Source organism: Bufo gargarizans, chromosome 2 (genome assembly GCF_014858855.1).
Source record: "Bufo gargarizans isolate SCDJY-AF-19 chromosome 2, ASM1485885v1, whole genome shotgun sequence".
In the NCBI taxonomy this organism is placed as follows: domain Eukaryota; kingdom Metazoa; phylum Chordata; class Amphibia; order Anura; family Bufonidae; genus Bufo; species Bufo gargarizans.
The window spans coordinates 546746303-546771428 of record NC_058081.1 but is presented as its reverse complement, the minus strand read 5'-3'; the positions used below and the strand labels follow the sequence as shown (position 1 = coordinate 546771428).

The window sequence follows — 25126 nt, the reverse complement described above, 5'->3', positions numbered from 1 at the left end:
CACATATTCCAAAGTGCACCTTTCGGATTTTGCAGGGCATTTTTTACACATTTTGATTGCAAAGTTCTTCTCACACATTTGGGCCCCTAAATTGCCAGGGCAGTATAACTACGCCACAAGTGACCCCATTTTGGAAAGAAGACACCCCAAGGTATTCCGTGAGGGGCATGGCGAGTTCCTAGAATTTTTTATTTTTTGTCGCAAGTTAGTGGAATATGAGACTTTGTAAGGAAAAAAGAAAAAAAAAGAAAAATCATCATTTTCCGCTAACTTCTGACAAAAAATAAAACATTCTAGGAACTCGCCGTGCCCCTCACGGAATACCTTGGGGTGTCTTCTTTCCAAAATGGGGTCACTTGTGGCGTAGTTATACTGCCCTGGCAATTTAGGGGCCCAAATGTGTAAGAAGTACCTTGCAATCAAAATGTGTAAAAATGGCCGGTGAAATCCGAAAGGTGCACTTTGGAATATGTGCCCCTTTGCCCACCTTGGCTGCAAAAAAGTGTGACACATCTGGTATCGCCGTACTCAGGAGAAGTTGGGGAATGTGTTTTGGGGTGTCATTTTACATATACCCATGCTGGGTGAGAAAAATATCTTGGCAAAAGACAACTTTTCCCATTTTTTTATACAAAGTTGGCATTTGACCAAGATATTTTTCTCACCCAGCATGGGTATATGTAAAATGACACCCCAAAACACATTCCCCAACTTCTCCTGAGTACGGCGATACCAGATGTGTGACACTTTTTTGCAGCCTAGATGCGCAAAGGGGCCCAAATTCCTTTTAGGAGGGCATTTTTAGACATTTGGATCCCAGACTTCTTCTCACACTTTCGGGCCCCTAAAAAGCCAGGGCAGTATAAATACCCCACATGTGACCCCACTTTGGAAAGAAGACACCCCAAGGTATTCAATGAGGGGCCTGGCAAGTTCCTAGAATTTTTTTTTTTTTTGCATAAGTTAGCGGATATTGATTTTTTTTTTTTTGTTTTTTTCTCACAAAGTCTCACTTTCCGCTAACTTAGGACAAAGATTTCAATCTTTCATGGACTCAATACGCCCCTCACGGAATACCTTGGGGTGTCTTCTTTCCGAAATGGGGTCACATGTGGGGTATTTATACTGCCCTGGCTTTTTAGGGGCCCTAAAGCGTGAGAAGAAGTCTGGAATATAAATGTCTAAAAATGTTTACGCATTTGGATTCCGTGAGGGGTATGGTGCGTCCATGTGAGATTTTATTTTTTGACACAAGTTAGTGGAATATGAGACTTAGTAAGAAAAAACAAAAACAAAAACAAACAAAAAATTTCCGCTAACTTGTGCCAAAAAAAATGTCTGAATGGAGCCTTACCAGGGGGGGGGGGGGGTGATCAATGACAGGGGGGTGATCAATGACAGGGGGGTGATCACCCATATAGACTCCCTGATCAGCCCCCTGTCATTGATCACCCCCCCTGTAAGGCTCCATTCAGACATCCGCATGATTTTTTACGGATCCATGGATACATGTATCGGATCCACAGAACGCATGCGGACGTCTGAATGGAGCCTTACAGGGGGGTTATCAATGACAGGGGGTGATCAGGGTAATCAGGGTGATCACCCCCCTGTCACTGATCACCCCCCCTGTAAGGCTCCATTCAGACATCCGCATGATTTTTTACGGATCCATGGATACATGTATCGGATCCACAAAACGCATGCGGACGTCTGAATGGAGCCTTACAGGGGGGTTATCAATGACAGGGGGTGATCAGGGTAATCACCCCCCTGTCACTGATCACCCCCCTGTAAGGCTCCATTCAGACATCCGCATGATTTTTTACGGATCCATGGATCGGATCCACAAAACGCATGCGGACGTCTGAATGGAGCCTTACAGGGGGGTTATCAATGACAGGGGGTGATCAGGGTGATCACCCCCCTGTCACTGATCACCCCCCCTGTAAGGCTCCATTCAGACATCCGCATGATTTTTTACGGATCCATGGATCGGATCCACAAAACGCATGCTGACGTCTGAATGGAGCCTTACAGGGGGGTTATCAATGACAGGGGGGTGATCAGGGAGTGTATATGGGTGATCACCCGCCTGTCATTGATCACCCCCTGTAAGGGTCCATTCAGACGTCCGCATGTATTTTGCGGATCCGATCCATGTATCCGTAAAAATCATGCGGACGTCTGAATGGAGCCTTACAGGGGAGTGATCAATGACAGGGGGGGGATAAATGACATCGGGTGATCAGGGAGTGTATATGGGTGATCACCCGCCTGTCATTGATCACCCCCCTGTAAGGCTCCATTCAGACGTCCGTATGCTTTTTTACGGATCCATGGATACATGGATCGGATCCACAAAACGCATGCGGACGTCTGAATGGAGCCTTACAGGGGGGTTATCAATGACAGGGGGTGATCAGGGTAATCAGGGTGATCACCCCCCTGTCACTGATCACCCCCCCTGTAAGGCTCCATTCAGACATCCGCATGATTTTTTACGGATCCATGGATACATGGATCGGATCCACAAAACGCATGCGGACGTCTGAATGGAGCCTTACAGGGGGGTTATCAATGACAGGGGTGATCAGGGTAATCAGGGTGATCACCCCCCTGTCACTGATCACCCCCCCTGTAAGGCTCCATTCAGACATCCGCATGATTTTTTACGGATCCATGGATCGGATCCACAAAACGCATGCGGACGTCTGAATGGAGCCTTACAGGGGGGTTATCAATGACAGGGGGTGATCAGGGAGTGTATATGGGTGATCACCCGCCTGTCATTGATCACCCCCCTGTAAGGCTCCATTCAGACGTCCGTATGCTTTTTGCGGATCCGATCCATGTATCCGTGGATCCGTAAAAATCATACGGACGTCTGAACGGAGCCTGACAGGGGGGTGATCAATGACAGGGCGGTGATCAATGACAGGGGGTGATCAATGACAGGGGGTGATCAGGGGTTTATAAGGGGTTAATAAGTGACGGGGGGGGGGTGTAGTGTAGTGTGGTGTTTGGTGCGACTGTACTGACCTACCCGAGTCCTCTGGTGGTCGATCCTAACAAAAGGGACCACCAGAGGACCAGGTAGGAGGTATATTAGACGCTGTTATGAAAACAGCGTCTAATATACCTGTTAGGGATTAAAAAATTCGGATCTCCAGCCTGCCAGCGAGCGATCGCCGCTGGCAGGCTGGAGATCCACTCGCTTACCTTCCGTTCCTGTGAGCGCGCGCGCCTGTGTGCGCGCGTTCACAGGAAATCTCGGCTCACGCGAGATGACGCCAATCGGCGTTAGCGTAGCCTGGGAGCGCCGCGGAGATGACGCCTTTCGGCGTTAGCTTAGCGGTAAGTGGTTAATGGTTGGTAGGGGTTCAAATACTTATTTCACTCAATGAAATGCAAATCAGTTGCTATCTTTTATTTAAAGTTATTTTTTCGATTTTCCTTTTGATGTGCTATCTGCCACTGTTACAATAAACCTACCATTGAAATGATACTGTTCTGAGACTTTTCATTTCTTTGTCATTGGACAAACTTACAAAATCAGTGAGGGGTCAAATAATTATTTCCGCCACTGTATACTGAATCCAGCAGAAAACCTGTCTGTTGCCATAACAGGGGCCATGTGCATGCGACCTTACCCTGTAGCTGTCTATGAACTGGACGTGCCTTTCTCCATAGTATTAACCATGGATACTAGGATTTGATCTGTAGGATTGAGCCCTAGTCCTTCTTTAGGTGAAAAAAGCATCATCCTCTTAGATAAAAGTCTCTCATTTTAAGGCATCCTGCACATGACCATATCTGCAAACCGTGGATTCACCAAATACGGATGCGGTCCTTGTGCATGCTGCACTTTTCACAGGCCCCATCTGCAAAACGGACAAGAAGAGGACCTGTTTGATAATTTGCAGCATGGCTGCTTCGATGACATCGATGGGAATGAGTCCACATTAGGGATCAGCGAACTTGTGTTTTCAAGTTCAGCGACAAGCTTCACAGACCATACGCGGTAGCGGAATCCATAAGGGAATTCTTGGATAACCTAAACCTTGTGCGCCGAACTTGGAAACACAAGTTCACTCAACACTAGTCCTTATTTGATCTGCAAAAAAATGCGGATCAGGTGCAGACCAGAAATACGGTTGTGTGCATGAGGCCTAAGGGTGCCTTACGTGTCACCGATTTTGTTGTAGAAAGTTCTGTGACTGAAAATCCCTGTGCTTGCCACCCCATTCAAATGAATGCAGCGTGCGAAGGCGCCCCAAGGACACCTCCCTACAGCAAGTAAAAGGATAACTATTTGAACACGATCTACAGTAGAACGCAAAGATTTTCAAAATGACGCGAAAGGCTAGAACTGCACTTTTTTTTTTTCAAAATGGGAAATATAAAAGAGGGAATTTGGCTAATTTCACACGCACGTTTTTTCCATCTAGATCTGAACGGACAGCATTTGGACTGAATCCTAACCCATTCATTTCAATGGGTCTGTGCACATGAGCGTCGTTCATTACTGACCAGCCTTGCAGTCAGGACAAATCACAGCATGTTCTGTATTGTCCATTTTTCCACATGGAAATGAATGGGCTGCATGAAAAAAAGAAGGCATCCGGTAGATGTTTTGTAGTATTCTTCAGTTTGTTTCATATGCATGAAAAACGGATGCAAAATGGATGCACACCGGGTGAAAAAAGCTGAAATATTAAACGCTGTTGCATGCAAATCCATCAGTTTTTTTCCCTGACCAGACCCTGAGACGTTCTATAGTGAACGTGTGAAAGAGGCCTTAGGCTTCTCCTTCTGCCTGGATCCACTCCTCATTTTGGCTTGCATCAAGAATTGCATGTGCTTTTGTAGCCGAAGATCAGGTTCATATGTAATATTTGAGCTAAAAGCAGGTAGTTTTGTTGCAGTTTTTGTGCCAACCACATGAGCAGATCCAGAAGAGAGCAGTCCTAGCCATCTTTGCTGTACACTTCTCCTTATTTTGGATCCAGCGCTGGCTTTGGCTCAAACCTCTATGTGCGATTCCTGTTGCATCAGAGTTCTCTCTTTCTGTCCAAAAGTAAAGCTTCTAGGAGGTCTGTATGAGAGTGACCGCACCATTTACCAACCTGGCCTACCGTCCCAGAACTAGCCATTAAACGGGTTCTCCACCTTTTATCAAGTGAAGTGGATGGAAGCAGCGCTGCAGTGACACGACGGAACTGTCTTCTGTTGGCATGGGGTGCCGGTTGTTAGACAACTACTGATGTCCTCTCCTGGACCCTGTGCAGTCACTGTATTCTACTACACCAGGCCCCGCTCACAGTGGTATCATCATATCTAACTTGTAGGTATTGTTAAACTATTCAAATATCATCTGAAATCCAGCGCTTTACTTACTACTAACTTCGTAGCAGTCAGGAGACCGGGCAGGCGGCAGCGTAACTCACTACGTCACGCGCCTGCCCGGCCCACTTTATGAGTGAAGCAGGTGGCGCAGGTGTTTGACGTAGTGAGTCATACTGCGAGCGCCCGTCCGGCCTCCTGGCTGCTACAAAGTTAGTAGTAAGTAAAGCGCTGGATTTCAGATGATATTTGAATAGTTTAACCATACCTACAAGTTAGATATGATGATACTACTGTGAGCGGGGCCCGGTGTAGTAGAATACAGTGACTGCACCGGGCCCCGCTGCCATTACAAAACCAGACGCCGGCCTCCATTCACCACACAGGGACACGGTTATGGGGGATCTGTGGATGACACATTAGATAAGATGCTATATATGTGTCATCCACAGATTCCCCCATAACAGTGCAATCCACAGATGCCCCATAATGATCCCTCATAACAGTGCCATCCACAGATGCCCCCATAATAGTGTCATACACAGACCACGATTAGTTCAAAACCCACCAAAAGCACACAGTTTGGTTCAAAATATTTTTTTTCTTATTTTCGTCCTCAAAAACCTAGGTGCATCTTATGGGCTGGTGCATCTTATAGGGTAAAAAATACGGTACTCTTTGCAGCTTTACTCACATAAAAAGGTCAGCGTCATGGAGGCAACAGCCGTTTTGCGCTTGTTGCACTTTTTCAAGCCATCAGTGACAATCGGCGTGATTCATAAATACTCCTACACCTTCATCACTGATTGATTGAAATGAATGACACATGTATGAAGACCAATCAGAAGACGAGGCAAACAAAAAAAACACAAACTACTAATACTATAAAAACACTGCTAGGTCGTTTTTATCATTTAACCGGGCCCGCCTTTTTATAATCCAGGCTGCTTCTTTCTGGAGTAAAATACGCCCTCTATCACCCCATTCCCCCCTCCACCGTGTTAGGGGCCTGACAACTTCAACCCCTGCACATTTTTAAAATGTTACTATTACCTCCATGTATTTCTTGTACGTGATCAATCAATCTGGTAGCCAATCTGGTGAATTCGTGGAGGTCGGTTTTCTATATATATTGGTGTGAATGGTGCCCCCTCTGATTTCCTCTTTCACAATTAATCTTACTCGTGAATTGCATATTTATCTAGTTTTTAGTGTTAAGGTACTCCACAGCGGTAACATATCATCAATGAATGGAAAAAAAGTCTTGATGTAACATACAAATGGGTTAACTATAAATATGTACTTCTCTTCAAAAACCGAGAGGAAGAGGTTAGCGAAAGTGTTAGCCACTGCGGTCCCCATCGCTGTCCCCGAGCGTTGTATGAACCAGTTCTTATTAGACATAAATCCATTATGTGTGCAAATAAAATGCAATGCTTCAGAAACAAAATCCACAAAAATCTGATTTATTATTTCTCTCCAAAATGTTCGCGGACACACTGTACCCCCAACTCCTGCGGTATTCTAGTATATAAACTTTTGACATCAATGGATGCTAATGCAAAACCATCCTGCCATTCTAGTTCTTTTTATTGCATCCAAAAAGTCACCGGTGTCCCTCAAAAATGAGGGAATTCCCTTCAATAATGGGCATAAAAGCCAGTAAATATATTGGGAAAGAGGCTCAGTAACTGATGGGGCGGCCAGGTGGGTCCACCAGTGACTTATGCACTTGGTATGCAATACCACACAGGTTTAACCAAAAATTGAGGGTACAGCCTCTCCCCGGTAGCTGTGGAGAGAACCCCCTTATCATATTTCCACAATAGGGACCTTAATTGTTTCTGATATGCATATGTGGGATCAATTTTTAGGGGCGCATTACATTAACATTTTTCAATTGGCTTCCTGCTTCTTTCACATCTGAAGTAGTGTACATAACCACGATGTTCCCACCCTTGTCGGCCGGGGACCGTCGTGCAGTTTGATGAATTCGTGGAGTACCTTAAGACTAAAAACCAGATGAATATGCGATTCACGAGTAAGATTAATTGTGAGGTGTTCAAATTTTTGGACGTTAAAGTGGAAATCAGAGGGGGCATCATTCACACCAATATATTATAGAAAACTGACCTCCACGAAATCACTACTGCACTACGGTTCCTTCCATCCACCTCATGTAAAGTCATCTGTACTATACGGCCAATTTGTGCAACTCAAAAGAACTGTCAGATCAGGATGAATATTTTCAGCAATCAGAAATACTAAAAAAGCATCTCTTGCAACGCAGCTATCCAGACAAGGTCATTGATAGAGCATATATAAATGCATCCAGCCCTCAAGAGGTTAACCCTAGGTCTGAAGCTAATAAGGATAGAGCAGTGTTCACATTTGACTACTCCCCTATGGCTGTCTCCATCAGGAGTGCTATTCTTAACAATTGGCACGTTTTAGCACAGGATAATGTCTCCTATTGTCAGCTTTAGGCCTCATGCACACGGCCGTTGTTTGGGTACGCATCCGAGCCGCCGTTTTGGCGGCTCGGATACGGACCCATTCATTTCAATGGAGCCGCAAAAGATGCGGACACCATTCTGTGTGCTGTCCGCATCCGTGGCTCCGTTCCGCGGCACCGCAAAAATATATAACATGTCCTATTCTTGTCCGCAAAACGGACAAGAATAGGCAGTTATATCAATGGCCGCCCGTTCCGCAAATTGCGGAAGGCACATGGGCGGCTTCCTTTTTTGCCGTTTTTTGTGGACCGCAAAAAACAGCACGGTCGTGTGCATGTAGCCTTAGGAGAAGTAAAACAATCAGGGATGTCATTGTGAGGAGTCCTTTCCAAACACCAGAACGAACTTGGTTAGAATAATGCCCCCTAAGGCCACATGCACACGACCGTTGTTTGAGTCCGCATCCGAGCCACAGTTTTTGTGGCTCGGATGCGGACCCATTCACTTCAATAGGGCCGCAAAAGATGCGAACAGCACACTTAGTGCTGTCTGTATCCGTTGCTCCGTTCCGTGGTACGCAAAAAAAAACATAACCTTTCCTATTCATGTCCGTTTTGCGGAGAAAAATAGGCAGTTGTATCAATGGCTGTCCGTGCCGTTCCGCAAATTGCGGAACAAACACTGACGCCATCCGTGTTTTGCGGACCGCAAAACACACAACGGTCGCATGCATGTAGCCTAGAAGGTAACTTTGTATGCGGTCACTGCTCCATGTGTGAATACAAGCATAGGAAGAGATTTTTCAAGTTAAGTGCGGGGTCAATCAATTTATCTCTTGCAAAATGCAGTTTGTAGTTTATGCAATTTTTTGCCGCTGTGGGAGGTTCTACATTGGTGAAACCATTGGATGTTTGTACATCAGATTCAGAGAACACAGGAGATCACGTACATGAAATACATGGAGGTAATAGTAACGTTTAAAAAATGTGCAGGGGGGTAGAGGTCGTATTTTACTCCAGAAAGAAGCAGCCTGGATTATAAAAAGAGGAGCCATGGGCCCTCTGGGGTTAAATGATAAAAACGACCTAGCAGTGTTTTTATAGTATTAGTAGTTTGTGTGGTTTTTGTTTGCCTTGTCTTCTGATTGGTCTGCATACGTGTCATTCATTTAATCAGTGACGAAGGTGTGGGAGTATTTATGAACCATGCCGATTCAGTCACTGATGGCTTGAAAAAGCGCAACAAGCGCGAAACGGCTGTTGCCTCCATGACGCTGACCTTTTTATGTGAATAAAGCTGCCGCATTTCTTTTTCTTTTCTCTCCTTTGTTGCTGAGCACCACCACTACTCACATTCGATCAGCGCAGCACCTACAGCAGTGCCGACCGTATCCTCTACATATTGCTGCTTATAATTGAAGCATTTAATAAAATATTCCTTATTTGAGTCCATGACATCTAAGAAGCCATAGGCAGATGAAGTGATATGCTGAAAGTGCACACAGTAGAACGTGCCCCCTCAGTTCTTAGGTGCCCGGTACGGTACGCCATGTTATCTGCGGATTCGCCCTCTAGCTGGAATGTTACATAATATAATTGGAGAATATGCTTTCTGGATTTGGCAAGCCTACGTCTACTCAATATTCATTTTGATGGATCAGTTTGGAGGATACAGGAGAGCTGTAATTGCACAACGCCATGGAGCACTGCCCATAAGCTGTGGAAGGCAGGGCGCAGGTAGAGGGCATTTCAGGTGAGGCAGGAAGCTGGAGCGGAGAGCCGTGTTCTGCATGTCTGACTGGATGACTTGCAGAGTCACGTGTAGTACTAGGCAGTTACTGGACAAACCATGTGGTGATTGTTATGTACTTATGAGATAAATCTGAGCACTGTGTACAGTAGCGTGCAGCTAACAAGCTCGTAATGTGCTGCACAATATCCGTAGATGGGGTGTCATCGTAGTTACATTAAAATGCCACAGTATTTGGATTATCTTCTCTAAAATATGAGCAGAAAAATTACAAAACTCCTGATAACTGTAAAAGTCTATGTCCACACGTGACTGAAAATACAGCGGTTTTGTGACGGTTCCACGGCAAAAAAATCGTCAAGAGCTGCGTGTGTTATTGCAGCGGAAAAATGGCTGTAGATTTCACCCATCGCAAAGAATGAAATCTGGACAATAAATTGTCATGCTGCAGATTTCAAATCCGCCCTACAGGTCAGTTCACACTGCGTTTTTTTACGAATTAGGTTTCTTGAAATCTCATTCATTTTGCAGGTACTGTTCAGTGCTGCATGAAAAGCCATGACAGCAAATCTGCAGCATTTCAGTCACATGTAGCCTTAGGCCTCATGCACATGACCATGGTTTGGGTCCGCATCCAATTTGGCAGGTCGGATTCACTTAAAAGGGGCAGCAAAAGATGTGGACAGCACTCCATGTGCTGTCCTCATCCGCACCTCCGCTTCGCACATCCTTTTCTTGTCCGTATCACGAACAAAGATAGGACTACTCTATTGAGGGCTGGACGTTCTGTTCCACAAAATGCGGAACGCACACAGCCGGCATCCATGTTTTGCAGATTTGCAATTCGCGGACTGCAAAACAGACACGGTCGTGTGCATGAGGCCTTATACAAAATAATGATAGTAGTAAGAATGTTTCTATGTGAAGCTGATATTCTAGACACAAACATGATGATGCCATATTCTTTCCTTCAATATAATGAGACGTATGTGCGTTATTGCTTGAGGGTGGAAGGAAGCACATAAACAGATATCTACTCACAAAGGAGCCGATTCAAGTATCTGTCAGCAGATAGGTCAGCGAACGATGTCTCCGGATGCCGCAGAGCATGTTAATTTATAGGTTAAAATAATTTGGTGCAGTATCTTGGCATGAAATACTGTAACAATGCTCGCTGGACTGTAGACATCAGAACTGGACTCACGGGTACTAACGGTGTCTCCTTGTACTCAGATACCCACAGGACTTACTTTACGGCCAAACTTTGTAACAGCCAGACAAAGCATGTGTCTCACTCAGCAGGTAACAGGACCTCACCAATGCAAGTATGGTGATGTTACTGGATGATGGTCATCAGGGGAGTAACTATTTTCCCACCCCCAGCATCTTCCACGCAACCCCAGGGCGATCATCTCATGACCAGACCCACAGTGGTGATCATACTTGCGTGATCTGCAGCACTGGGTTCTGCCTCCGCTGCCAGCTCTGCAGGACCCTGGTCTCCCCGCATCAACATCCATATTGATGCAGGGGATGTGACCTCTGCAGCAAATGACTGGTCACAGCAGTAATGGATGGGTCACGTGCCACACAGGTGACTCCCAGCATTTCTAGGAGGTTATTAAAGGCTATCTAGGCATTACAGGGAAAGATATATAAGAGGAGGGAACTTAAACTCCCAGCATGTCTAGACTGTTATTATTGGGGATCAGTAGACATTATAGGTAGGATATAAGGGGGGACTACAACTCCCAGCATGTCCACGCTGTTATGGGACATCAGTTGACACCCAGCATGACCGTACTGTTATTATAGGGCAGTGATGGCTAACCTTGGCACTCCAGCTGTGGTAAAACTACAACTCCCAAGATGCCCCCCTTGCTTGGCTGCTCTCAGAACTCTTTAGAAATAAATGGAGCATGCTGGGAGTCGTAGTTTCACCCCAGCTGGAGTGCCAAGGTTAGCCATCACTGTTATAGGGCATCAGAGACTATAGGAACGGTATAAGAGGGGAGAACTACAACTCCATGCATGTCCAGACTGTTATGGGACATCAGTTGACATTACATGGAGAGGGATATAACGGGACAGGACTATAGCTCCCAGCATGATCAAACTGTTTATAGGGCATCAGTAGACATTGTAGGGACAGGGGTATAGGAGGAGAGAATTATAACTCGCAGCATGACTAGAAGAAATTACAGAGACTGAGTATAAGGAAAGGACTAGAACTCCTAGTATTTGACAACTTATAGCGGAAGAGCAACCACTGACCTCTCCTCCACACACAGCGCAGAAGCTCTGTCCCCTTACATTGTGACATCCCCCAGGTCCTTGACCATGAGCTGCACTGGTCACATGATGATGACATCACTCAGATCCTTCACCACCACTTCTCTCTCCAGTGCGAGTTATGTTGGCAATAAAATTGTATCCCTTCCCTGTGTGCAGCGCAGGAAACAGGGCAGAGTCTGTCTACTGAGCCAGTGTTACTGTAGGGTATACATGCAGGACAACCTGCTGCTTCGGGTAGTGGGCCCTGAAAGTAAATAATTTGTCCTTCTCCTGCTGTCCAGGCCCCATGCTGGTGCAGGCCATAGCGGCTGCTACGGTGGTAGTTATGCCTCTGATAGTTATGACAGTCAGCTAGTGAAACAAACAAATGATGATGATAAAGAGACAAAGAGACTGTTAAAAGGGTTATCCAATTTCACAAACAGCCCCATGTGCCGGGCCCCTCACAGTCCTGGTCCCCGCACTGCTGGTGCTGTTTCTTCCTGTGCACGGATAAAAACATCCGGTGTTGTGGGGGAGCAGTCAATGGCAGACGGGGACGAGTCTCCCTAGTGTCACCTGCGATGCTAGGGAGGCTCGTCCCCGCCTGCCATTGGCTGCTCGCCCCGACACTGGATGTTTTCCTCAGCAGGAGCGGGGTAAGTATATTACCTGTGAGGGGTCTGGCACATGGGGGGACTGTTTTATGAAATTGGATAACCACTTTAAAGAGAATCTGTCACCAGGAAATTCACAGTTAAACCAAGCACAATACCTTGTAAGGGCTAGCTCCACTGAATGTGATGGTACCTTTTACTGTTGCTTCATTATGGAGAAAAATAACTTTAATCCATATGCAAATGAGCAGTTAAGTGCACCAAGCCAGTCTGTGCACCCTTGCTCCCTATGTTTTCTCATCTAGCCCCACCCTCTCCTTGATTGACATTGCCAGGTGAGATGACTGTTGTATAGCGGCTGCCCCAAACATATTAATAGACAGGAGAAGAGAAAACAGCAGGAAAATTCCTACTGATCATAACTAGGGATAAGCAAATCAACTTTGGATTAAACATCCGAAGTCGATTCGCATAAAACTCTGTACAGTATTAGAATGTATTGGCTCCGATGAGCCGAAGTTATTGCTTTGTGAACTCTCGCGAGACTTCGTGCAATAACTTCAGGAAATTAATTTGTACTCTGGTTCGGTTCCAGGTGGTATGGAGACGATACATTCTAATACTGTACGGAGCTCCTGCTCCATACAGTATTAGAACAATGTTTTATGCGATTCGCTTATCCTTAATCGTAACTAATACTGATTAAAGGGGTTGTTCAGTGGTCACTGCATGCAAGAGCAGCTGCTCATTAGCCACATCCCAACCTCCTCTCTGTACTTCATGTCTCCTCTTGAACTTCATTCCTACACAGATTCAGCTGGAGATCATATTAAACTGTATTCAGAATAATAATCCCTGACAAGTAGAGTGGAGGATGAGGCAGCTTTTTAGTTCAGTGTTGTGAAGTAACTTGTCTTGCTGTACGATTAGGACAGGTTTTGTTTGTACTAATAGGATGGCAGCCATTCTATTTCTCCTAATTGCTCCCCAGACAAAACGGGCCATTATAACTAATGAAAGGTAATTGGTAATATATTTATAATAAAGTAATATTGACGTATTTTCCTTTTCTTAATTTCTGAAGAACCCCTTTAAATTCTTGCTGGACTCACAGAGGGTACCTTTAAGTCTGGCTTACCCTGCTAAAAACTGTCAATTATGCTAAAATACTCCACCAGTGAGGAAAAAAACACGCTTTTGGTATATGTAAGACCCCCCAGGTCATGGACATGTTTGGTGTCTATAGAAAACGATCACCACAAACATGGTGTGAACCCAGCCTGTATATCTTCATGCGTCTGTGTAAAAGGAGTCTTCTCAACATTGCTGTGAGGTATCAGACACTAATACATTTCTAACTAAAAACTAACTAAACTAATACATTTCCCCCAGCTAGTACTTTCTTTAGTTACCCAACAGTCAGTAAGAAGTGTGACACTTAACCATTTTCCTCTGAGCAAAACCTTTACAATGCCTCTGTTACTTTTACTCTTGGGCATGTTTAGCATGCAGGATTGATTTTCAAGTAATGCATCACACATTAATATACACTTGGCAGAAAAATGTGCACACAACCTAACAGGAATAATCAGATACTGTACATCTTAGTATGTCAGTGCCATGTGTATGAAGCTATTCTCCTCTAGGGGATAAACGCTCTCATCAGATGGAACATGCTATGACTGAACCTCTATAGAACGCCATATGACATGGTAGGCCATGTGCTTCAGGCCTATGTACATTAAGAAGCTTTACAACTTTATCAATTGCTTTATTATCTTTTGATGATCCTGGGTTAAAGACTGTGCTCTAGTTCATTCACAGTTCTGTAGGCTTCAGAGCTGTACTCTCCCAGCATTCCCTGAGGGAGGCGAGTGGTGAATGCCTGTACAGATCATACTCCAGTGATTGACATTCTGGGGAGTCTAATCTTTTACAGTAGGCCAGATTAAAGCAGGCAGATTTATCCTAAGACAAATCTTATTGGGCTAAGGAGTCAGAACCACAGGTTTATAATAGGACCCAGGTTTTCAACCTGGTCGAGAAGCAGCTGATACATATTTTAAAAAATGTATATTGAAAATAAAATTAAGGTACCAGCGCAGCGATAAAGGGGAAAATCGGGCACAATATTTTAAAAAAATATCTTGTAAACCTTCTGGAACGGATTGTGTGAGCCTGGGCACACACATCAGGTCTTTGTCCTTCCACACATCAGGCGACATCCCTCCATAGTAATCAAAGCAGGACCTTCTCCTAACTTTCCCCAGTAGCCACAGCAGGCCCTTTGCCCATACTTCCCCAGTAGTAACAGCAGGCCCTTTCCCCAGCGGTCACAGCAGGCCCTTTCCCCAGCAGTCACAGCAGGCCCTTTCCCCAGCGGTCACAGCAGGCCCTTTCCCCAGCGGTCACAGCAGGCCCTTTCCCCAGCGGTCACAGCAGGCCCTTTCCCCAGCGGTCACAGCAGGCCCTTTCCCCAGCGGTCACAGCAGGCCCTTTCCCCAGCGGTCACAGCAGGCCCTTTCCCCAGCGGTCACAGCAGGCCCTTTCCCCAGCGGTCACAGCAGGCCCTTTCCCCAGCGGTCACAGCAGGCCCTTTCCCCAGCGGTCACAGCAGGCCCTTTCCCCAGCGGTCACAGCAGGCCCTTTCCCCAGCGGTCACAGCAGGCCCTTTCCCCAGCGGTCACAGCAGGCCCTTTCCCCAGCGGTCACAGCAGGCCCTTTCCCCAGCGGTCACAGCAGGCCCTTTCCCCAGCGGTCACAGCAGGCCCTTTCCCCAGCAGTCACAGCAGGCCCTTTCCCCAGTAGTCACAGCAGGCCCTTTCCCCAGTGGTCACAGCAGGTCCTTTCCCCAGTGGTCACAGCAGGCCCTTTCCCCTACTTTTCAGTAGTCACAGAAGGCCTCCTCTCTCCACTAAGAAAAAAAGGGCAACCTCCTCGCACATCAAGCAGTCGCAGAAGGCCTTCCCTCAAAAGTACCCTATAGCTAACTGCAGTATGTAGCTTCCTGCATTAGTCTTTACTAAGAGAGAACAGTGCAGGAGGAACACCTATGGCAGCTGGTGGCTTCTTTTGTTGGGAAAGATGGAGCTGGATTTCATCACTTATCACAATCCTTTTTTAAAAGGCCCTTAGATGATACAGAGACAAAGGCGTTCACAGATACAAATGTTTTCAACGTGATTTTGCCAAAACAAGCAATGAGATAGCTTAATAGCTATAGTATCTTCAAATTTGGGTGGATGATGCTACTTGTTTTATAGAGTTTTTCCCATGGTATATACATATTGGACTTACCTGTGGGAACCTTGCTTAACCGGCAATCGGCTAAGTGGCTGAAAAACAATACACAAACATTAATGGATCGGCAGGAAGTTTAGTAACCGATTAAAAAAAACTTTTATACATAAAAAAAAATATATATATATATACAGGTCCTTCTCAAAAAATTAGCATATTGTGATAAAGTTCATTATTTTCTGTAATGTACTGATAAACATTAGACTTTCATATATTTTAGATTCATTACACACCAACTGAAGTAGTTAAAGCCTTTTATTGTTTTAATATTGATGATTTTGGCATACAGCTCATGAAAACCCAAATTTCCTATCTCAAAAAATTAGCATATTTCATCCGAACAATAAAAGAAAAGTGTTTTTAATACAAAAAAAGTCAACCTTCAAATAATTATGTTCAGTTATGCACTCAATACTTGGTTGGGAATCCTTTTGCAGAAATGACTGCTTCAATGCGGCGTGGCATGGAGGCAATCAGCCTGTGGCACTGCTGAGGTGTTATGGAGGCCCAGGATGCTTCGATAGCGGCCTTAAGCTCATCCAGAGTGTTGGGTCTTGCGTCTCTCAACTTCGCTTCCCAATATCCCACAGATTCTCTATGGGGGTTCAGGTCAGGAGAGTTGGCAGGCCAATTGAGCACAGTAATACCATGGTCAGTAAACCATTTACCAGTGGTTTTGGCACTGTGAGCAGGTGCCAGGTCGTGCTGAAAAATGAAATCTTCATCTCCATAAAGCTTTTCAGCAGATGGAAGCATGAAGTGCTCCAAAATCTCCTGATAGCTAGCTGCATTGACCCTGCCCTTGATAAAACACAGTGGACAAACACCAGCAGCTGACATGGCCCCCAGACCATCACTGACTGTGGGTACTTGACACTGGACTTCAGGCATTTTGGCATTTCCCTCTCCCCAGTCTTCCTCCAGACTCTGGCACCTTGATTTCCGAATGACATGCAAAATTAGCTTTCCAGTCCAGTGCTGCTTCTCTGTAGCCCAGGTCAGGCGCTTCTGCCGCTGTTTCTGGTTCAAAAGTGGCTTGACCTGGGGAATGCGGCACCTGTAGCCCATTTCCTGCACACGCCTGTACACGGTGGCTCTTGATGTTTCTACTCCAGACTCAGTCCACTGCTTCCGCAGGTCCCCCAAAGTCTGGAATCGGTCCTTCTCCACAATCTTCCTCAGGGTCCGGTCACCTCTTCTCGTTGTGCAGCGTTTTCTGCCACACTTTTTCCTTCCCACAGACTTCCCGCTGAGGTGCCTTGATACAGCACTCTGGGAACAGCCTATTCGTTCAGAAATTTCTTTCTGTGACTTACCCTCTTGCTTGAGGGTGTCAATGATGGCCTTCTGGACAGCAGTCAGGTCGGCAGTCTTACCCATGATTGCGGTTTTGAGCAATGAACCAGGCTGGGAGCTTTTAAAAGCCTCAGGAATCTTTTGCAGGTGTTTAGAGTTAATTAGTTGATTCAGATGATTAGGTTAATAGCTCGTTTAGAGAACCTTTTCATAATATGCTAATTTTTTTAGATAGGAATTTTGGGTTTTCATGAGCTGTATGCCAAAATCATCAATATTAAAACAATAAAAGGCTTGAACTACTTCAGTTGGTGTGTAATGAATCTAAAATATATGAAAGTCTAATGTTTATCAGTACATTACAGAAAATAATGAACTTTATCACAATATGCAAATTTTTTGAGAAGGACCTGTATATATATATATGTATTAGTAGTAGAACTTTATTAGCGGTGTAACATGAATCTCCTGATCCCAATACAAAACAGAGACCTGCACATTTCATAACACTGGTGCTATAGCTTATCTCTGAACCTGAACCTTCTGGGAAAATGGCTTATGGTCTGATAACACCAATGTTGAACACTTTCTTAAAAGGGTGATGACCAGGAAAATAAGAGTATATTCACTTTCAGCAGATTTGTTGCACAAATATTTTGCACTGCCCTATTCATTTTAATGCAGTCTGTGCAGATGCTGCTGGACCAATACCATTCAGAATAAATTTTTCTGAAGCAGATCTGTAACCATAAATATAAAAAAGAAATTTACTTTCCATCATATGAGCTTGTGGAAATGACAGCTCCATACAAAGTGCAGTGGTCAGGCTAGGGTACTGCAGCTCAGCTCCTATTCAAGTAAATAGGATCTTGGCTTCAGTAAGCTGGGGCCAGAAACTACAAAATGTATCTAATCCTCTTCTTCTGTCCATACACTGTTAGTTTCCAGTGTTGCTTCTGCCTGAAACTGCCGGGTGTTGGACCCCAGCCGGTCTGATAGTAACAACCTATCCTGAGGGTAGGTCATCACTATAAGTAGCCTGAAGAACCCCACTTTCAAATTTTTTCACACAGAATCACACAGTATGATGGGTACGATACCACAAGGTTTGCACACCTAGATTTGAGGATTTTCTGCTATTCTCTTTGTTCCAGCTCTGTTGCATGGGGACTGTCTGTGGACAGCCATTTTTGGGTCTCCCCAGTCTAAGGTCCAGAGCAGTCTGGATCAGACTTTCATTAAGAATATCTCTGTACTTTGCTCTATTCAGCTTTCCCTCAACCCTGACCGGTCTCCCTCACATAGCTGCTGATAAACACCCCGACAGCATGATGCTGCCGTCACCAGGCTTCACTGTAGAGATGATATTGGGCAGGTGATGATCAGTGACTGGTTCCTCCAAACAAGACACTTAGAATTGAGGGCAAAAAGTTCAATCTTGCCTTCATCAGGCCAGAGAATCTTCTTGCATTTAAGAATTATGGAGGTCACTGTGATTTTAGGAACTTTTAGTGCAGTAGACATTTTTGTACCCTTCTCCAGATCTGAGCCTTCACACAATCCTGTCTTTGAGCTTTACAGGCAGATCTTTCCTCATGGTTTTGTTTTTGCTCTGATGTATATAGACAGAAATGTGTCTTTCCAAATCATGTCCAATCGACTGAATTTACCACTAGTGCACACTCAAGGTGTGGAAACATCTCAGAGATGATGAAGAGAAATGGGAGGCCCCCACAGTAACATTTCAAGTGCTATAGCAAAGGGTCTGAATATTTGTCCATGTAAACTTCTTCCTTTTTAATAAATGCATAAAAATGTCTAAAATTCTGTTTTCACTTTCTCATTATGGGGTATTGAGTGCAGAATGATTGGGGGAAACTTTTTTTTTTTTTACTTTAGCACAAGGCCACAATATAACAAAATGTCAAGTGAAATGATATATACTTTCCAAATGCACTGTCCATTATCAGGACTGCTGCGTGTGCACAAGAGTCCTCATGTTGGCATGGCACAGCATCTGGGCTGTGTATTTCAATGCAGCTTTGAGCACTGACAGCGGAGGGACAGCGAACAGTAGGGAAAAAAAGGGCCAGATTCTCTTTAAGGCCTCAAAGGTTTGGTGACTGAGTCTTTTCACTAAACTCTGAGAAGAGACTGCGCCACGACATGGAAAAAATGAACTAGCAGGGAAGCTGGAAGGTTTTGGCGTTTCCAGTCACTAGTCACAGTAAATGCATTTTTCTAACAACTGTCTCATAAGTGACTGCAGACTTATACCGCTCTGCTTTGACCTGACCCAGATTTCTAATATTGCAAACCTACAGGGATCACTCCAGTTACACACAGTGGCATCGCATGGGTTAGCAATGATCTGTGGCATAACAGGAAGGTCGTTGCTGAGGGTCCGGACTGTTATCCTTACTACAAGGGCATGGTCACATGTGCAATGCTAGTGAATAGGTTGCTTGTAAGCCCCATTTCCATGAGTGGGTGAAATCTGTTGAAGGGTATTCTTGCATTATAGTGTAATGGATCAACACCTGACATGTATCGAAGTAAATTAAAACCATTATGTAGTACTGATTTTAAATATTATCGAAGGACTGGAATTTTCAAATCTCAATGTGGCCACACACATTAGATGTTTGTCAGCCAAACCGGCATTGTTCGGCCGACCATCCAACTCTCCTCCGATAGCAGATGTTGGTGGAAAGGTCGGCCATGTTGGATTTTAGCATGTTTTGCAATGGACATTTGTGGTTAGGATACCCTACTTTAAGGGGTATTTCAGCATGTTTATATTGATGGCCTATCCTTATGATAGGCCATCAAAATCTGATCGGCAGGGGTCCTACACTCTGCACCGCTGAAGATCAGCTGTTCTTGAGTAGCTTCTGCATCGGAAGTCAGTACCAGAACTACACAGCTCATGCACACAACCGTTGTTTTGGTCCACATCCGAGCCGCAGTTTTTGCGGCTTGGATGTGGACCTAATCACTTCAACGGGGCTGCAAAATATGCGGACAGCACTCCGTGTGCTGTCTGCATCCATTGCTCCGTTATGTGGTCTGCAAAAAATATATAACCTGTCCTATTCTTGTCCATTTTGCAGACAAGAATAGGCAGTTATATCAATGGCTGTCCGTGCCGTTCCGCAAATTGTGGAACGTACAGGGACGCCATCCGTGTTTTCCAGACCGCAAAACACACAACGGTCGTGTGCTTGAGGCCAAAGGTGGTCATTTCAATAGCTGTTGGCTGAATGTTTGGCAACATGGCTCAGGCCTGTTCTCAATGGGAAGATGTGCTAGACACTTCTGGCAGCTCCCTGTATCCTTCTGAACAAAAGGACTGGACATTCAGCATGCCCAAATTTTGTAGTGGGTCATTCAGATTGTAATTTTTGGGTGCACTGGAGACAAGTAATGTGAATACAACTTTATATATTGAAAATTGTAAAAGCATTATCTAGGATTTAGGAACAGTCTAATTTTTTTTTTTTTTTTTGCATCTCTCGCAGGTATTGTAAAAGAAAAGGAGAGAAAACTGGAAGATGAAATGGCTGCGCCTCGTACTTCTCATTGTGCATTTCTTGGATCACTTCTATGGGAACGCTCTTTGCCATACAATGAAATTGAATATGTTGATCTGGATGAGTTCTTATTAGAAAATGGCTTACCCTCAACGCCACCTCACCAGCCTTTTTCACCAGCTAACTTGACTCCACCACCATCTAACCAGTCAGTTGTTGACCTCAGTCGACCAGCCTCCTGCGCCTCTTCTACCTCTGCTTGTTCCTCTCCCGTGCAGAGCATGATGGGTAGTGAATACGAACATCCAAATGGCAAAGCAGGTACTACTAAGTGAATGATCTGTGCCTATTAGATTGTATTACATAAAATAATATATAGAAGGTACCTGGTGATAAAATGTCTCCCATTTCATTTTTCCCACCTCTCCAGCCGGATATTTTAGGGATGGTTTATGAAGCTTACTGTTACTCTGTTATTCTGCCTAGATATGTATGATAAAACTAAGCACAGTGTTACCAGCTGGTGGGTACCAATCAGTGATGACAGTGTTAGATTGTGTAGAGACACGTCTTTTGGACAAGGGGGGTGGTAAAACCCAGACATCAGTTCATGATTACTTTTCTAGGAGGAATAGAGGAAGAGGACAACATAGAGTTATAAGTAGATGCATCAGAATCATTGGGAATACAAGTTGTTACTAAAACGGACTGTCTTCATATTTCATAAAAACTTCTTTATCTGCTAGAGGTGCCTCCTATCTACAAATGTCCAAATAATGTTTCAGATCTACTTTGTCACCATGCATTTAACATGTCCCCTATCAATGTGTTATTACTTCAAGGAAACCTGTCACCATGAAAATGCTAATTAATCTGCAGGCAGCATTTTATAAAGCAGGGGGAGCTGAGCAGATTGATGTATTGTTTTATAGGAAAATATTCAGTAAAACTTGTATTTAATTCATATAAATTCCTGCTCGTTCTGGGCGGTCCTATCAGTGTCTGACAGCCTTCCCTCTATGAGTATGTATACAGACATGTCTGACAATCACTGATAGGACCGTCTCCTTCACTTCACAGCCCAGAATGAGCAGGAATTGAAATGTATAAATACAACTTATACTGTATATTTTCCTATAAAACTATATATGTCTGCTCAGCTCCTCCTGCACTATAACATGCTACCTTCAGCTTAGACACCACGTTCAGTGTGACAGGTTCCCTTTAAAGAGGTTATCCTTAGGATAGGCCATAAATCATTCAATATTGGCACTACTGTTATGACCAGTAGGTGGTAGTTTCTACTAGCTGTCACATTCCCAGCCAGCGACCTGTGAAAGGCACTGTGCTGTAGTTCCCTTCACAGACGGATGGTCAGAAGTGCAGCTATGCTGGGAAAACCTTAAAGGAACGCTCCATGACCCATTCATTTAGTTTCTACTCTTCTTTTCACCTTATTTAGATAGCACGATCAATGATTTTCCCATTGAAAAGTTGACTGTTCCCCCCCAGAGAGGTCACTGTGACTACCATGGTTTCCACATGGCTTTGATCACAGGTTAAGGGACCAGCTGACTTGACATTTTAGACATAAGTTTGGTTTTAAGCTTATTTAAAAACTATAAAAATGAAATAACATGTGTTGTAACCAGACATTTAACTTTTAAAACTGGGTCAGGATAGAAGTGAAAGAGTTACCAATAATTGTATCCAGTTGCATTGTGGAGGATGCACTGTGTGTCCCTGTTCTCCTGACAAGGAGAGATGCCAAACCTCTCTTTTGAGTTTAACAGGAGGACACCCGCCCCAACCACAAACATGTAACCGGTTTGCCATGTTGTGTCAGCCAGCAATGGGCTTTAAACCAACACCATTGTAAATGTCGCCGGATTAAAGCTTCTTCTGCAATCAAGGAGCAGGTCGGATGTTTGGCTGTGAGAGATAGCTGGGGGCCCTAAGGAGAAAATCAAAGCTGATGGCAGAGCTGCTGGGTCTTAGCACACCCTGATCAGCTCTGCCAGTGACTAATGTAACCACAGGGTGACATCTTAGTGGCTCCCAAGAATTCTCCATTTACAGTGGAAATCTGCAAAGTAAAAAAAAAATAAAACCTAAAGAGTGAATGTCCTCACAGCCGCTCCATTCACCTGAGACTGTACAAATTATGTATGAAAATAACCCATACAAAATAGGGAACCCATTCTAATGGTATATGCACACAGAGCGTCTTACATAGGGAATTTTTATGCTGAAAATCAGCCACATACAATAATAAAACTTTATTTCCAATAAAAAGGAAATTTTCTGCTTGGAAATGTGTGGACTTTCAGTGCAGATTTCATCCTTTGTAATACAAATCCACAATGCACATCAAAATCTGGGACAAACTTCGCAAGTAACTTATGTGGATTTGGTGCGGAAACGCAGCGATGACTACACAAAAATCAGTGTAGAAAAACGGCATAAACACTGCTGTGTGCATATACCATAAGAGTAGGTTCTCAAGGTGGATTTTGACACCTCATCCAAATACTCTGTGGCAGAAACCGCCGCAGTTCTTCACTTTGAATGCTGTGGACCTGATCGCAGCTAAGCTCCAGTCAATGGAAATAAAACACGAGTGGACACTCGCTGCAGCGTCCATATCGACTCCGCACCAAAAAGAAACGTTCCAATTCAATGTGGTCAAGTTTGAGAAATCTCCTCCTTTGTGCGTAAAATCGCTAAAAAGATGCGTCGTCGTTTAGGAGCAAAACCATCAGGTTGTTAAGGGGTTAATCAACATGCTAATAAGACATGACATTTCCCGTTTTATTCCTTTTATTTCATATACTGGTAGCGTTGAAAAATGAAAATTCTAAATCAATAGATTTGAAACTCTGTCTGATCTTAGTAGATAAGACGGCTGGCATCATCTGCCTTATCTTAACCTACAGATTGTCATTCCTTTCCCTTGGCTCCTCCTTAAACTCGTGTCTGGAACATGAAGAACTAAGAAGTCTCCTGCTGCCAGCGAGAGTGCACAGTCCACGTGCCGTCTCAGCACTCATTCTCCTGATGCACAGTCCTCGCCTGCATTTGTACTCAAAATGGCAGGGTGGAACAGATGGCAGGAGGCTTAAGCCCTGTGTCTACTTTTTTTTGCACACTGTGAGTTAATGTGCCCATGTTTGGCACCATGCATGTATCTACCTGCCAGCCTGAGGTGCAGTGCCGCTTACTTAATAGGAAAATACTTCTGCAGAGGTGATGCAGGGTGACTTGGCAGGCATAATGATCAACAGTTTGGAAAGCAAGTTATGAGAGATTCTGGTCATGGGTGAGACCGGCATTGTGCCCCTGGGGGGAAATCAGTTGTTTGCCACTTTCCAGTCATTTTCTTTTATTGAGACCATGCAGAACACACATACAAAGCAAGTACATTATACTAAGTGTTTACAGGCAGCCTACACCATATAAAGGATGACCTACACAGTATAATATTGCACTTCAAGTACCAGCCGGATATAAGCAAAATGGGGTCTTTTTTTTTTTTGATATTAGAACCCCACAGAAACCCCATGCATCCATCAAACAAAACCAAAAGGTGAAACATGAAAAATAAATATTACACCCCCACCACCACTATGACTAGCTTCACACATGTGGTAAAGCTATCCATGGGATCTGGTAGGGATTCGGACGGTTTCCTGCATGAGCAGTATACGGCTAGGCCAGGTATGGTGAACTCTGGCAGGCTGTGCCTCTGCCTCTACTTCATGTGTGAAACTAGCCTTAGTGAGGTACAGTCTTCTCAGTGTGCCTTTCAGGTGAACTGTACTATGCCGTCCATTTAAAGGGCTCCATCACTTCCGTAATGTCAAAATCTCTTGGTGTATGTTCAGTATACTCTCCATATCTCCTGACAGTAGCTTTTTCTTTGTGGCGTTCCGTCTGTCCATATACATAAGATGTCGTAGAGTTCCATTTTACCTCATCTAAAGTAGGTTGTTGCAACAGACGTTGCAAGATGCACTTTTTTTGCAGCTAGAAGGGCGAGAATCACTCCTTTGATTGCAACTACCCCTGAAGAGTCTGCTGCATGGTCCATAGGGATGTAGTAAAAAGTGCATTATTGAGGAGTGCCATCTTCCAGACGTCCTTAATAAAAACACAGACCTCATGCCAAAATGGCTTCAATTGTGGGCATTCCCATGCAGAACATTAGCATCTTGGGCACCACCTCAAACAGTGTAAAGGTGCATCCCTATGGGAGAGGTCAAATCGCCTTAAGTAAGATGCAGAATTGTATCTCCCCCCACTGTTCACTGCTAAGCTATTATTCACTTACATGTGTTTACCGTAATGTTCTGTAGACACGAGCGGGTCCCAATGGTGGGATGACTTTGATCAAAATCTGAGATCGGCCAACCCCTTTAATGCATGTGGGGAGTGAAGGCTAGCCTGTCTGGACCGATCCCGCAAAATTGCTGAAAACATTAATGCTGGACACCTTCTGGACATGAGGACCATGCCTCGAAAAGATAGAACTGTTTTGCTGGCATAAGCAAGAACT

At 44.5% G+C, this 25126-nt stretch overlaps 1 protein-coding gene across 1 annotated transcript in view; it reads left to right on the top strand.

Moving 5' to 3' along the window:
* The window catches only part of LOC122926660 (D site-binding protein-like), a 53256-nt gene that overhangs the window by 6914 nt on the left and 21216 nt on the right, over window positions 1-25126 (top strand). The window contains exon 2 of the mRNA XM_044278103.1: window positions 20560-20892. Within this exon, the coding sequence (XP_044134038.1) occupies window positions 20560-20892 (333 nt within the window). The remainder of the gene's footprint in view (window positions 1-20559; window positions 20893-25126) is intronic.